At 41.4% G+C, this 16,587-nt stretch overlaps 1 protein-coding gene across 1 annotated transcript; it reads left to right on the forward strand.

Annotated features, from left to right (window-relative positions):
- Nucleotides 1–12,167: 12,167 nt before the first annotated feature.
- Nucleotides 12,168–14,954, forward strand: LOC119718737 (forkhead box protein G1-like). Its single transcript, XM_038194447.1, has 3 exons — nucleotides 12,168–12,417; nucleotides 13,493–13,738; nucleotides 14,655–14,954. The coding sequence occupies exons 1-3, from the start codon at nucleotides 12,358–12,360 to the stop codon at nucleotides 14,799–14,801; spliced, it is 453 nt and encodes a 150-aa protein (XP_038050375.1). The 5' UTR covers nucleotides 12,168–12,357; the 3' UTR covers nucleotides 14,802–14,954.
- Nucleotides 14,955–16,587: the final 1,633 nt, after the last annotated feature.

Here is a 16,587-nt window from a genome sequence, read left to right on the forward strand (position 1 = left end):
GGAAATAAATGTAGTGCGCCCTCTGCCTTCAAATAAAGCCAGTCGATCAAAATCCAGGGATTGCTCAGTCTGACCAAAAAACCCTAAAAGGCGCTTAGGCAGAGGGCGCACTTTATTTTCACTCGGCAAGTTTTAAGTTTGGCAAAACTTGCTGGTCCCGGAGCACACAATTATTTTCTTTTCATGCATCTGCATGGTCTATCGCACAATGGGCTGGAATTAGTCCATTCTTTGGCGTTATTATTAGGCGAACCGGATTAATGGACCGATCCATTAAACCCCGCCCACTGCGCACTGGGCAAATTAACAAGTGCTCCTATCCAATGCCACACTGCATTTTTTGCCGCGTGCATCATACGCGCGTGACTTTTTTGCGAGCACGTCGGACATATAAGTCACGGCTGTGATTGGTCAGAACACCATTGGGCAGTGCTTACTGGATCGGTCAATCATAATCCACCCACACACCGTATACCTTTATTAGAAAAAAAAAATAATTCTCCATTTATTTCGTTGCATTCCCGATGATCATTATCGTACACCACCAAACATTTATAGTGAATTTCATGTCGCGAAAAAAAAAGCGATGTTGTAGAACTTCAATGTCTAGGAAAAATTGCGATCATCGACAGTGTCGGGAAATAAATTATTTAGTACGTCTTAGTTGTCCCTAGTTCGGGCACAGGGCGGCAAAACCGGGGTAACACTCCTTAGATTTTCCCAAGTGCCCCTCCTGCGGACATAAATGTGCCCCCCTTGAGCATAAAATGTGCCGCTCCCCTCTAGATAAAAACAAAACTGGTTCCAAAATATCGGATAACTTGTTTTCCCAAAATGATACAGCCTGAGAGTTCTGAGCGGGAAATATGAGAACCCGAGCCATAAAACCGTCTACAATGGGCCTTGAAAATGGGCACATTATAAATTTCAACCAGAAATACGTCAAGAACCAAGCATTGGAATTTTCAAGTCACAGGATTTCTGTCTCTTAACATAGATGACATCATACCCAGGTAGCAAGCCCATATATGGGGCCCATATGGGAAGTATCTGGGCAACCTGGGTATGGGCAAACCTCTATGTATCCCATATGGGACCCATATGGGTTATCCCATATGGGGCTCTACCTGGGCTTTCCCATATGGGTGTCATATGAGGGAAAACTGGGCAAACCCATATGGGCTAGAAAATGGGTTGACCCATATGGGTGTCATATGGGAAGAAACTGGGCAAGCCCATTCGGGCAGAATATGGGCTGGCCCATATGGGTGTCATTAGGGAAAAAGCTGGGCTGGCTCATGTGGGGAAAAGACGGGCTGACCCATGTGGGCGTCATATGGGATAAATCTGGGTACGCTCATATGGGCAAAATACGGGCTGGCCCATATGGGTGTCATTAGGAAAAAAGCTGGGCAAGCCCATGTGGGGAATATACGGGCTGACCCATGTGGGCGTCATATGGGATAAACCTGGGCACGCTCATATGGTGCAAAATACAGGCTAGCCCATATGGGTGTCGTTAGGGAAAAAGCTGGGCAAGCCCATATGGGGAAAATACGGGCTGACCCATGTGGGCGTCAAATGGGATAAACCTGGGCACGCTCATATGGGCACAATACGGGCTTGCCCATACGGGTGTGATTAGGGAAAAAGCTGGGCAAGCCCATGTGGGAAAAATACGGGCTGACACATGTGGGCGTCATATGGGATAAATCTGGGTACGCTCATATGGGCAAAATACGGGCTGGCCCATATGGGTGTCATTAGGGAAAAAGCTGGGCAAGCCCATGTGGGGAAAATACGGGCTGACCCATGTGGGCGTCATATGGGATAAACCTGGGCACGCTCATATGGGCACAATACGGGCTTGCCCATATGGGTATGATTCGGGAAAAAACTGGGCAAGGCCATGTGGGAAATATACGGGCTGACCCATGTGGGCGTCATATGGGATAAACCAGGGCACGCTCTTATGGGCAAAATACAGGCTGGCCGATATGGGTGTCTTTGGGAAAAAACCTGGTCAAACCCATATGGGGAAAATACGGGCTGACCCATGAGGGCGTCATATGGGATAAACCTGGGCACGCTCATAATGGGCAAAATACGGGCTGGCCCATACGGGTGTCATTGGGGAAAAACCTTGGCAAACCCATGTAGGCGGAATACTAGTGCTTGCTGGCCCATGTGGGTGTCATAATGGAAAGAAAACCTGGGCGAGCACGTGTGGGCAAAATACGGGATGGCCTGTATGGGTGTCATAATACTGGGCAACTCCATGTAGGCAGAATACAGACTGACCCATATGGGGGTAAATGGTAAAAACCGGGTGTGTGGGCAAAATATGGGCTGGCCCACCGGGGTGTCATTATGGAAAAAGTTGGGCAAACCCATGTTCGCGGAATACTGGCTGGCCTATAACGGTATCACATGGGAAAACCGTGGGCAAAACCAAGTGGGCAGAACACCGCCTGGCCCATTACGGATGTCATATGGGGAAAAGCGGCAATCCAATGTGGGTTGAATACGGATGGGCTCATGTGGGTGTCACATGGGAACAACCTGGGCAAACTTATGTGGGCAGAATATGGGCCGGCCCATATGGGTGTTACACGGGGAAAAGCTGATCTAAGTTTGAACTTCCGGTCGAGCCGGAAGTAAATGTCGAAGGAGGTCATGTACAGTTCGCAAATGTTGATCTATGAATGTAGCATCGCATTGCAAAGTATGATCACGATTGGTGATATTGTTTAACAGTTATAAGAGAAATAATTGATCATATTTCGAACATCCCGTAGAGCCGGAAGTTAAGGTCAAACGAGGTTGTGCACACTGCCAAGTTGTTGTTCAGTGAATTGTCTATGGAAAGGGAAAGTATTCACAAGATCGACGGTGTTAGTCAAGAGTTATAAGCTAAAGAAGTTGTTTAGAAAATGTCTTGTTGATCATTAAGAGTTGGTATGCAAAAAAAGTCATGAATATTTATTACGTAACTGAGCATGCTCACTTGTGAAACAAAACTGTGGGCGGAGCTTGACAATTTGCTAACTGTGATTTAGAAAATGGAAATTATTGGGCATATATATTGGAAGTGTGCACACAAAAGATATAATTAGAAAGTATAGAGAGGGAGGGATGATTATGGGGAATATGATTACGGGTATAGGGGATGTGATTACGGGGTATATTATGGTTGTAGATGCTATTTGGGAAGATTAAGGGATTAATTAGAAGAAGTAAAGTTGGAAGGTTGGATGGAGCATTGTGAGATGTATTAGAGAGGAATGTGACTAGGGTATGCAAATATTAAATATAAATGGAAATATAATGTGATTTGGACATTATGGTGGATGAAAACGTAATAAGGTAAGATTCAGGATTGAAATTCAGGATTAAGATTAGGATTAATATATTTTGGACAACCCACATTTTACCCAGATGGGCCCCACAGGTAACCCATATGGGTTATCTGGGCTGGCCCATATGGGTCCCATAAGGATCTTGGGTGCAAAATTATCTGGGGCCCATATGGGTCCGCCCATATGGGGCCCATATGGGTCCGCCCATATGGGACCCATATCTTGGCCCAGATGGGGCCCATTAAAGCTTCCCCATATTTTACCCAGATGTTTGCCCTGATGGGCCCCAGACATAACCCATATGGGTTTATCTGGGCTGGCCCATATGGGTCCCATAAGAATCTTGGGTGCAAAATTATCTGGGGCCCATATGGGTCCTCCCATATGGGACCCATATATTTGCCCCGATGGGGCCCATATGCCACCCATATGGGCTTGCTACCTGGGATCAGGGGGCCCACTTTGTTGGGGAATGGATAGGTCGATACACAATTTGGTTGAGGACTGTGTTTACCGTGACTTTTTATTCCACAACAATATTTTAATACACATTGATTGATTGAACTGTTTACAGTGAACTGAGACAAAGATAACTGGGTGAACTGAATTAGTGTCAGGGCAGGCCAAAGTGTCCAAACTGAATTTCACTGCAAGAACTGCAATCCGATTGGTAAAGAAAGCTTCAGTTCAATAAATGATGAGAAGGGATCAAGCATGATGCCACTAGTTTCGATTTTGTGCAGTAAGTGAGGCCTGTCAGCAACAGCCGACGTGGCTCTCGTGTATCGCGGTCAAAAGGGACCTGAACATGGATGGATTTGGACAAACTATAGCCTGTTGGAAAACAGATGAATAGACCAACCAGCTGGCAAATCGGCAAGGCTTCAGACTTGAAAACTTTTGGAGTGAGCCTCAGAAGTAGGTACTTGATGCCACTAGTTTCTTTTTTGGGCAGTAAGTCCCATAGCAAGGCCCGTCAGCGACAGCCGACATGGCTAGTATCGCGGTCTAAAGGTACCTTAACAAGGATAAATTTGGACAAACTATAGCTTGTTGGATAGCGGATGAATAGGCCAACAAGCTGGCATATTGGCAAGGCTTCAGACTTGAAACCTCCGGAGTGAGTCTCAGATGTGGGTACATGACGCCACTAGTTTCGTTTTTGTGCAGTAAGTCCCATAGCAAGGCCTGACAGCGCCAGCCGACAAGGCTCTCATATATCGCGATCTAAAGGTACCTTACCATACATGGCTTTGGACAAACTATAGCCTGTTGAAAAGCGGTTGAATAAGCCAACAAGCTGGCAAATTGGCAAGGCTTCAGACTTGAAAACTTTTGGAGTGAGCCTCAGATGTATGTACATGATGCCACTAGTTTCGTTTCTGTGCAGTAAGTCCAGTAGCAAGGCCTGTCAGCGTCAGCCGAAATGGCTCTCATGTATCGCGGTCTAAAGGTACCTTATCATGGATGGATTTTGACAAACTATAATTTGTTGGAAAGCAGATGAATAGGCCAACAAGCTGGCAAATCGGTAAGGCTTCAGACTTGAAAACTTTTGGAGTGAGCCTCAGATGTATGTACATGATGCCACTAGTTTCGTTTTTGTGCAGTTAGTCCCATAGCAAGGCCTGTCAGCGCCAGCCGACAAGGTTCTCATGTATCGCGGTCTAAACGAACCTTTACATGGATGGATTTGGAGAAACTATAGCTTGTTGGAAAGGAAATGAATAGGCCAACAAGCTGGCAAATCGGCAAGCCTTCAGATTTGAAATTGTTGGAGTGAGTCACAGATGTAGGGACATGATGCCACTAGTTTCGTTTTCGTGCAGTAAGTCCCATAGCAAGGCCTGTCAGCGACAGCCGACATGTTTCGCGGTTTAAAGCGAAACATGTCATGGATTTGGACAAACCATAGCTTGTTGGAAAGAAAGTGAATAGGCCAACAAGCTGTCGAATCGGCAAGGCTTCCAACCTGAAACTTTTGGAGTGAGAATCAGATTTATGTACATGATGCCACTAGTTTCGTTTCTGTGCAGTAAGTCCCATAGCAAGGCCTGTCAGCGACAGCCGACATGGCTTTCATGTTTCGCGGTTTAAAGCTAACTTAACATTGATGGATTTGGACAAACTATAGCTTGTTGGAAAGAAAATGAATAGGCCAACAAGATGGCGAATCGGCAAGGCTTCAATCTTGAAACTTTTGGAGTGAGACTCAGATTTATGTACATGATGCCACTAGTTTCGTTTCTGTGCAGTAAGTCCCATAGCAAGGTCTGTCAGCGACAGCCGACATGGTTTTCATGTTTCGCGGTGTTAACCTACCTAAACATTGATGAATTTGGACAAACTATAGCTTGTTGGAAAGAAAATGAATAAGCCAACAAGCTGGCAAATCGGCAAGGCTTCAAACCTGAAACTTTTGGAGTGATACTCAGATTTATGTACATGATGCCACTAGTTTCCTTTTTGCGAAGAATTCGATTTAATGCGTCACTGAATATTGGAGATATTTTGTCGTCCAGGACTATCGTTTCTGTGCAAAAGTGAGGCAAATGATCTTTTTGGAGTGCAACTGCAGCCTATCCCCCCTTTTTTTCCCCGTGTTTGCTCAAGACACTGTTGAGCAAGAGAACAACAATATTTTGTCTAAATCTTCTGTTTTTTTGTCTATTTTTAATGGTTAATAATCAGGCCAGAATTCGATTTAATGCGTCACTGAATATTGGATATATTTTGTCGTCCAGGACTATCGTTTCTGTGCAAAAGTGAGGCAAATGATCTCTTTGGAGTGCAACTGCAGCCTATCCCCCCTTTTTTCTCCGTGTTTGCTCAAGACACTGCTGAGCAAGAGAAGAACAATATTTTGTCTAAATCTTTTGTCTTTTTTGTCTATTTTTAATGATTAATAATCTGGCCAGAATTCAATTTAATGTGTCACTGAATTTCGGAAATATTTTGTCGTCCAGGACTATCGTTTCTGTGCAAAAGGGAGGCAAATGATCTGTTCGGAGTGCAACTGCAGCCTATCCCTCATTTTTTCTCCGTTTTTGAACAAGACACTGTTGAGGAAGAGAAAAACAATATTTTGTTTAAATCTTCTGTCTTGTTGTCTATTTTTAATGATTAATAATCGGGCCATAATTCGACTTAATGCGTCACTGAATTTTGGAGATATTTTGTCGTCCAGGACTATCGTTTCTGTGCAAAAGTGAGACAAATGATCTGTTTGGAGTGCAACTGCAGCCTATCCCCCATTTTTTTCTCCGTTTCTGCACAAGACACTGTTGAGGAAGAGAAAAACAATATTTTGTCTAAATCTTCTGTCTTGTTGTCTATTTTTAATGATTAATAATCGGGCCATAATTCGATTTAATGCGTCACTGAATTTTGGAGATATTTTGTCGTCCAGGACTATCTTTTCTGTGCAAAATTAAGGCAAATGATCTGTTTGGAGTGCAACTGCAGCCTATCCCCCATTTTTTCTCCGTTTCTGGAAAAGACTCAGTTGAGGAAGAGGAAAACACTATTTTGTCTAAATCTTCCGTCTTTTTTCTATTTTTAATGATTAATAGTCTGGCCAAAATTTAATTTAATGTGTCACTGAATTTTGGAGATATTTTGTCGTCCAGCACTATCGTTTCTGTGCAAAAGTGAGGCAAATGATCTGTTTGGAGTGTAACTGCAGCCTATCCCCCGATATTTGTACCTTTTTGCACCAGACACTGTTGAGGAAGAGAAAAACAAAATTTTGTCTAAATCTTCGGTCAAAATGTACCTTAAGATGGATGGATTTGGCAACCTATAGCTTGTTGGATAGCGGATGAGTATGCCAACAAGCTGAGAAATCGGCAAGGCTTCAGATTTTAAACTTTTGGAGTGAGCCCCAGACGTAGGAACATGATGCCCCCAGTTTTGTTTTTGTGCAGTAAGTCCCATAGCAAGGGCTGTCAGCGCCAGCCGAAATGGCTCTCATGTGTCGCGGTCTAAAGGTACCTTAACATGGATGGATTTTAACAAACTATAGCTTGTTGGATAGCGGATGAATAGGCCAACAAGCTGACAAATCGGCAAGGCTTCAGACTGGAAACTTTTGGTGTGAGGCCCATAGCAAAGGCTGTCAGATCCAGCCGACATGGCTCTTATGTGTCTCAATCTTCTGTCTAGTTTATCTATATTTCAAGATAAATCACCTGGCCACGGCTCAATTTAATGCATTACTTAATTTTTGAGATAGTTTGTCCTCCATGACTATCGTTTCCAAGAAAAAAAGTGTGGAAAATGGTCTGTTTGGACTGGAACTTCACTCTCTCCAAGTTTGTCCTCCATGACTAGTTTCCGAGAAAAAAAAATGTGGAAAATGGTCTGTTTGGACTGGAACTTCATTCTCTCCACGTTTTCCTCCGCAGTTACACAAGACTCTGTTGAGGGAGAGAAAAACAATTTTTTTGTCGCAATCTTCTGTATATTTTGTCTATATTACAAGATAAATCACCTGGCCACGGCTCAAATTAATGCATTACTTAATTTTTGAGATAGTTTGTCCTCCATGACTATCGTTTCCGAGGAAAAAAGTGTGAAAACTGGTATGTTTGGACTGGAACTTCACTCTCTCCAAGTTTTCCTCCGCGTTTACAGAAGACACTGTTGAGGGAGAGAAAAACAATATTTTGTCTAAATCTTCTGTCTAGTTTGTCTATTTTTCGTGATAAATTAACTGATTACCGTTTAATTTAATGCATTACTCAATTTTTGAGATAGTTTGTCGTCCACGACTGTCGTTTCGGAGAAAAAAAAGTGTGGAAAATGGACTGTTTGGACTGGGACTGCACTCTCTCCAAGTTTTCCTCCGCGTTTACCCAAGACACTGCTGAGGGAGAGAACAACAATATTTTGTCTCAATCTTCTGTCTAGTTTGTCTATTTTTCATAATAAATTAACCGGTTACCGCTCAATTTAATGCATTACTTAATTTTTGAGATAGTTTGTCCTCCATGACTATCGTTTCCGAGAAAAAAAAGTGTGGAAAATGGTCTGTTTGGACTGAAACTTCACTCTCTCCAAGTTTTCCTTCGCGTTTACACAAGACACTGTTGAGGGAGAGAAAAACAATATTTTGTCTCAATCTTCTGTCTAGTTTGTCTATATTTCAAGCTTGAAATCACCTGGCCAAGGCTTAATTTATTGCATTACTTAATTTTTGAGATTAAGTCAAAAAGTTTGTCCTCCATGAATAGGCCAACAAGCTGACAAATCGGCAAGGCTTTAGTTTTGAAACTTTCGGAGTGAGCCTCAGACGTAAGAACATGATGCCCCTAGATTCGTTTTTGTGCAGTAAGTCCCATAGCAAGGGCTGTCAGCGCCAGCCGACATGGCTCTCATGTCTCGCGGTCGAAAGGTACCTTAACATGGATGGATTTTGGCAAACTATAGTTTGTTGGATAGCGGATGAATAGGCCAACAAGCTGACAAATCGGCAAGGCTTCAGACTTGAAACTTTTGGAGTGAGCCCAAGACGTAGGTACATCATGCCCCCAGTGTCGTTTTTGTGCAGTAAGTCGCTAAGCAAGGGCTCTCAGCGCCAGCCGACATGGCTCTCATGTGTCGCGGTCTAAAGGTACCTTAACATGGATGGATTTTGACAAACTATAGTTTGTTGGATAGCGGATGAATAGGCGAACAAGCTGACAAATCGGCAAGGCTTCAGATTTGAAACTTTTGGAGTGAGCCCCAGACGTAGGTACATGATGCCCCAGTTTAGTTTTTGTGCAGTAAGTCCCAATAGCAAGGGCTGTCTTCGCCAGCCGTCATGGCACTCATGTGTCGCGGTCTAAAGGTACCTTAACATGGATGGATTTTAACAACCTATAGCTTGTTGGATAGCGGATGAATAGGCCAACAAGCTGACAAATCGGCAAGGCTTCAGACTTGAAACCTTTGGAGTGAGCCTTAGATGTAGGTACATGATGCCCCCAGTTTCGTTTTTGTGCAGTAAGTCCCATAGCAAGGGCTGTCAGCGCCAGCCGTCATGGCACTCATGTGTCGCGGTCTAAAGGTGCCTTAACATGGATGGATTTTGACAAACTATAGGTTGTTGGAAAGCGGATGAATTGGCCAACAAGCTTGCAAATCGGCAAGGCTTCAGACTTCAAACTGTTAAAGTGAGCCTGAGACGTAGGTACATGATGCCCCCAGTTTCGTTTTTGTGCAGTAAGTCCCATATCAAGGGCTGTCAGCGCCAGCCGACATGGCTCTCATGCATCGCGGTCGAAAGGTACCTTAACATGGATGGATTTTGACAAACTATAGCTTGTTGGATAGCGGATGAATAGACCAACAAGCTGACAAATCGGCAAGGCTTCAGACTTGAAACTTTTGGAGTGAGCCCCAGACGTAGGTACATGATGCCACTAGTTTCGTTTTCGAGCAGTAAGTTCCATAGCAATGCCTGTTAGAGACAGCTGACATTGCATTCATGTATCGCGGTTTAAAGGTATCTTAACATAGATTGATTTGGACAAACTATAGTTTGATGGAAAGCAGATGAATAGGCAAACATGCTGGCAAATCGGCAAGGCTCCAGACTTGAAACTTTTGGAGTGAGCCTTTGGAGTGAGCTAAAGGACACTATCCTTACGCGTCTTCACGCTTGAGTGTTGTGCAAGGCATACTGCGTGACGCGCGGGGATTTTTGAACGCCTACGGTGTCCGATGAACTACTCGAGATTTAGGAGACGTATTCAATTGAAATTTCGAGCACTGATTTTCCACCATGTGTAACATAAGTGTATTGAATATTACGAGAAACCGTTGACCAATTAAAACAATATGATCGTAACAATGTCAATCCACGTTGACTCTAATTCGGATTGCGTAAAACACTGTATCGTTATGGTAATAAGAGCTTCACTGTTGGTCGGTTTCTTATGAAATTAAATCTGCTAATTTTTCAAATAACGACAAATCAGTGGTCAAAATTTCCATTTTTCACATCTTGTATTTCCTGAGTTGTTGCCCCCAAAACGAGTTTGGTGCACGGGAGATCGAGACCGCTATTTATGTGGCGCGCCCTTTATTGACAGAAAAAATAAAGTAGGCAATGGAGCGAGATCGAGATCACTAGGCCGGGTGCACCCGATCAAATAGATTATTCACGAGTCGGTCATTTTTGTCGAGTTCCCTGAATGTATTTTATTAACTGTTAACTGTTGAAAGGGATGGCACCAGATTTTTTATTCAGGCACAATGCAGCCTTTTTTATTCTGTCATGTTTTTTTTTTATTAATACGGCGTTAAACATTAGGGAATGTTTAATTACAAATTTTGTAAATTATTAATTGAAGCAGATTGCAATTTATTATGAATTACCTAACGCCTGAGCACTAATAGCAAAGTGCGAACGTCTCTAGTCGAACGCTGGTCAAAATGTCATTGCAAAACGTCTGGATCCTGGCTCCCTGCTGTACGTTATGAATGTGCGCGTCTATGGTTACCAGCGATGCAACCAGCCCCCGTAGGTTGGTTCCAAATAGTCGACTAGCGTAGTTAACCATCGTCGACTAGACAGAGTTCAGGCAAGGGTTAGTCGAACAATGGTTAACTATAGTCCTTGTGCGAACCTGCCCCTAGATTAAGTGATTTGTGATGAATACCTCGTGACTATAACATTACTGCACATACGTTGCTTCCATTTACATACGTTTTAATAAACATCTTTCCAATTGTTGCAAACATTTTTTGATTTTGTTCACTTTTTATCCTACAATTTGGTAATTGGAAAAATTGTCTGTGGGAAACGTATGGGGCTCATTTTTAGGCATAGATTTATATTAAATTACTAGAGCGCTAACTCCTCATTCTGCGCGCGGAGACGCTTTGAAGCCGCTCTGGGTGCAGACAAACATGCATGCGCCCACCAGGCATTACTATGTACACGAAGTTAGCGATCTAGTAGTGTGATATTATAGCTCGATGGTTTTTGTCACATTTTGGGGACAGACGTATGCAAAATAAAAAAAAACCGCATGTGCATCGATGAAAACAACACATGTGTTCCGAAAACTGTCAGCAAGGGTGTATTTTATGTTCACGGCTTGACATTTTGTCAATTAGTTAATTATTTTGGTCAATTACTTTTAGTAAATTACTTTTGGGACAGACAGAAAGAAAGGCAGACTGACCACCAAGTGACACGTAGAAACTCCCGCCAGAACTTAAAACATCATGTGTACCCAGAATTACAAGCACTTATTAAACAGTCCAGAAGGTATATAAATAATTTTAAAGACATAACCTATAGGTATATGCAGTTAAATGTACAGTGAGAGGGCGCTGTTCGATTCTGTGAATGATTTTAAAGACATTAGCCTATAGGTATATGCAGTTAAATGTACAATAAGAGGGCGCTGTTTTCTGTGAATTATTTTGTATTTACCTACAGTAAATAGCGTCCTGCTACCATGTCGTCCATCTTAAATAGGCCATGTAGGCACCAATTACATGCGTGCCTATTGCCTGCAGTTTCAGAACGAGAAAAGGTTTGCGAGATGTCATTGTTCAAAGTCTCGCCCTTTGGGCCTGATTTTTCAACTCGAGTTTATCTACAACTTGAGTATTTTATTTGGCGCGATAACTATTTTCGGACCACTTGACTCCGTCTTCGTCTGTTTTTATCAAATAATACTTTGGTACCCTTGTGCAAGTTTTAAATCCAACTCGCCTTTGCTTTGGTTTTTGCAATAACACCGCCCTGGATTCTGTGCACAAGCTAGATATTGTTTGCTTGTTTGTTTTTGATTATCAAAGATTCTTTGCAAACAAACAAGTCCAATGACGTATTTTCGTGACGCAGGGAGTCAGGTGGCATCCACTGCGCGGGGCGTTGTTGGCTATCGTATAATTTGGCCAGTTGGCAGAAATTCGTTCATTGCTTGGGAAGTTGTCAGCGTTGACTCTTTTTTTCCCCGTTCCGTTGAACCTTCATTTGTTGAATAAATTCAAGATGAGCCATCATCATCACCACGGACATGGACATGGATTGTTTGGCGGTCTATTTGGCCATGTAAGTCGGTTTCTAGATTTTCTTTTCTGATTTTTACCCTTTTGAGGCAAGGATTTGTCCCAACTAAATTGAAAGCCATGCAAAATCAAAAAAGGACTGTACTGCATGAGACAAGACCGTGGTTGGCGTACTTTGGCTTTAGTATAGTGGCGTAAATTGAATGAGTTATGCCTAAAGCCTGGGATCAAATAAGATCTTGAGAATGGTGCAGTTTTTCAAATTTCCTTTCAGAATAAGTGGTATAATTGAAATTGAAATAGAGACTTTTTGTTTCTAATATCTTTTTACACTGCCTACGGAAGTAGTTTTCTTTCTTTTTTTTTACTTACCTTCCTTAAAACCTTAAAGGAAAAATACAGCATTTGCAAACTTCAAACAGTAAAAATACCAAATCAATTTGAAATACCTTGCTGGACTGTTAGCAAATGATTGTCTAAAGCATCCTGTAAAATTGTGGCACCTGGTGTAATGTCCTTTTCAAGAAAAGTGGGTTTTATTGATTAATTTCCAACGCTGGTCGGAAGACCAGTGTTGGAAAAAAAACTGGTTTGTTTTCAAATACTAGCCAGAATGGAACATAATTATTTAATCCGCATTTGTTTGCAATAGTTCACACACCTATGAACGGGTACGAGTTAGCTTGACTGGTTCCTTGACTTTACGATTCCCCAATATTTATAAAGTGCTCCGTTTCATTTAAATTCAGTCAAGGAACCAGACTACATGAAACTGATTGTTTTTCTTGGTTTTTATAGCATTTACGAGCCCACAACGTCAGTGTAACAATCAGTGTAACAATATTTGCTAAATATTAAAAACCCCCAAATCAATCAATCATCTGAAAATTACAGCAAAAGCAAATGATGTATTTTCCCTTTAAAGTTTATTATAGTCTTTGCGTTGTGTATGTTTGTTTGTTTGTTTGTTGGGGGTGTTGAGTTGTCTGTTTGTTAGGTTGTTGGGTTGTTTGTTGGTTTGTAGGGGGTTTTGTTGGTTTTTGTTTAATTTTATGACTGCAGCATGCTGTTTGCATGTAAAAGTAATTGTTCGATGTTTTCTCTCTTTTTTTATGCAGCACGATGATCACCATCATGATCATCACCACCACGTGATTCACCACGACCCCCACGGTCACCACTACGATCACCACGATCACCACTACGATCACCACGGCCACCACTACGATCACCACTACGATCACCACGATCATCATTATGATCACCATCATCACGCCCCACACGTCAGCGGTGTAGCGGCTGGAATTGCGGTCGGGGCTGCCATTGGTGCTGCGCAACGGCAGCCTGCGGTTGTACACGTTCAAGTGAGTATAGAGCAGAAACAGACGTGTTTCCAGTCGTGTGACTTCTTGTATCCATTTGTTAGCCAACCTCTTGTTGGCTATTTGTGTACTTATGTGTTTAGAACAAGTTAACCTGACATAGCGTCTGCACATGTCTTGCATGTAAAAGTATTACAAACTCTAAAAGGCGTGTTTCAAAATTACTGCTGGTCGGTCTGTCTTTTTGATTTAATTTTCTGATCGTCCCTAGATTTTTTTCGCTTAATTTTTCCGGTTGCCTTTTTTTTAGTTCGGGTTTTCTTTAATTCAAATCTTCATAATAATGATAAATGTTTTTTATTGAATGGGCTGGTATGATTGATGTCTCAATTAAGTTAAATTCAACTAAATAAACTGAAATACATTTTTGGAGAAAGTTATATTGACAGTGATGTTAACCTTTCATAATGGTGTTCTTGTGTTAAGTCTCACGATTAGGCCGAGTGTGGCTTCAACTATACTCGTAAATAAACATCTTATTTGAAGTTATGCAACCAAAATAGATTGTATATTTTTCATTACCTTTTTTCTGTAATTCGGCACCAGTCTTGGGTGCTCCTCTGCAGAAGGCTTTGTCCTTCTCTCGGATGTCACATCCATTCATATCATTATTCTACTCTTGATGCAACATTTATTATATGACCTATTTCGTTTATTCTATAATTTGGGTAACAACCTTTTTGTATGAATGGAAATTTAAAGAAACAAAGAAACAAACTATGTTGAGCCCTGCCCACCTCTGGTTTGAATAAATTTTGCACTGTGTGTGTCACCGAGTTTGCTAATGTATACCACGGTCACCTGACCAAATGACGTAATGTGATTGGTCACTGAGAGACACTCTTGATTGACAGGCAGGAATGATCCATCCTTTTTCTTTTTTTTACCCCACCTACAGGCTCCTCCAGCAGTTGCTGCCCCGCCAGCTTACCCGACCGGTGCGATGCTTCCACCCGCCCCTGCTGTCTACCAACAGCCCGCCTACCCACAGCCTGCGCAGCCTGCCTACCCATCAGCCCCGGGATATCCTGCTTATCCACGCTAGAATTACATCATCGGTTAACGAGACTTGCAAACCTTCAGTGAAAACCTCCAATGCGAGGACAGAAGGGTCGTGGCTTCCTTCTTTTTAAATCCCCCGCTTCTACCGATCCATGCGCAGAGCGCTAGTACTGTGCCAGGGCAGTTTTTGTCATTCAAATTCAGTAACAACATCTGCATAACTATATATTGCTACTTATGCATACTTATTACCAATGAACGAAGATATGCCCTCAATCTTGAATGATAAGCTTTTCTGTTATGTTGTTAAGGTCATGGTCGTAATGCATGTATATATATATATTTGTCTGTCTTTTTTTTTAAAATAAAACTGGCATTCTTTGTTTGATGATGCATGCTGGCGATGACATGATCATTTTTTTCAACAGTGAATGAGTTTCAAAGTTCCCTTCAATTTGATTTATATGTAACCATTAAGTTGGGTCTTTAAGGCTGATAAAGGAATACGAAAATGAAGAATGACAAAAGAAAGCAAAGGTTTCAATAAAAGGGGAAGGCATATTTGTACAAGAATTTTTTTTTGCAATTGTTTAAGTTCGGTTTAAGGTCAATTATGGACCATTATTACAATAAGTTGATACATCTCAGTGTACATGTTTCTTTAATCGGCAACAGTTCAACTTTTACTGGAATCAAGGTATGTTCTTGCTTTGCGTTAAAGACAATCCCTGAAACTGCAATGTAAACAAATGTTTGCAACATACTTTTGTTTCTATCTAAAATACTTTGTGTATTAAACAAATAATGTTGAAACAATGTAAATATTATAAACAACATATTTTAATTGTTACCTGAAATATCGAGGAAAGTTTAAAACGTATTAAACAAATAATGTTGAAACAATGTAAATATTATAAACAACATATTTTAATTGTTACCTGAAATATCGAGGAAAGTTTATCTTTTAAAGCGAAAAATTGAATGTTTATGAACATGATTATTTTGATGAAAAAGTGTGAACAAGATACATTTATGTATTCCTTTCTACATTCTTTGTAAAATATATTTCAATAAACTGTTATGTACAAAATGATATCAAACAACTTTCCGTCTGTCTCTGAACTCATGGGAATGTATTTTGTTTAACTCTTTAATATCCTTATTATGCTAAAAAGAGATGTGGCATAGGGACTCCTCTTTTTCATCTTGCATTATTCTTTGAAATAATCGCTGAAACTCATGTCTGTCGCGTTCCTTTCCGAGAGCTAATACCTAAAAAGATGAAAAGTTAAACGACACATCCATACCGCAGTGGAAATACGTTTCCGATGTTCCAGTTACAAATGAAATACAGGATTAGTCAGAATGATCTGGACCCAAATGAAAGAAAATATAAAGAATATGTAGCAATTATCGAAACAAGTGCAAATGAAATATGTTATAGGCTGGTATTTTGGACATATTTGGTGAAATGTTCATGTACTATTTTGAAGAAAAGCGCTAGCAAAGAACACACGCTAAAACACACTCTGACCACGGCTCCAGAGTTCAACACATTTATTGAAACAATGCTGTCACATCAGTGCGCGATTTCAATAAATTGTATGAACCATTCAACCGGGGTCGGAGGTTTTTTTCTTAGCGCGTGTTCTTATACACTTGAAACTTTCATCAAATATGTCCAAAATACCAGTCTATAACATATCTCTTTTGCACTTGTTTTGATAATTGCTACATATTTTAAATATTTTCTTTCATTTTGGGTCCAAATCATTCTGACTCACCCTCTCAGTAGTGCAAAGGGAAACACAGATGGAATAGTATGCTGG

Source organism: Patiria miniata, unplaced genomic scaffold (assembly GCF_015706575.1).
Source record: "Patiria miniata isolate m_02_andy unplaced genomic scaffold, ASM1570657v1 HiC_scaffold_1, whole genome shotgun sequence".
NCBI classification, from domain to species: Eukaryota; Metazoa; Echinodermata; class Asteroidea; order Valvatida; family Asterinidae; genus Patiria; species Patiria miniata.

What these genes read in the sequence shown, in the direction of transcription:
- LOC119718737 (XM_038194447.1), top strand. Translation starts at nt 12,358, where the DNA reads ATGAGCCATCATCATCACCACGGACATGGACATGGATTGTTTGGCGGT. An exon ending in TTGGCGGTCTATTTGGCCAT is followed by an intron (nt 12,418 to 13,492) that starts GTAAGTCGGTTT and finishes TTTTTTATGCAG; the next exon opens with CACGATGATCACCATCATGA. An exon ending in CTGCGGTTGTACACGTTCAA is followed by an intron (nt 13,739 to 14,654) that starts GTGAGTATAGAG and finishes CCCCACCTACAG; the next exon opens with GCTCCTCCAGCAGTTGCTGC.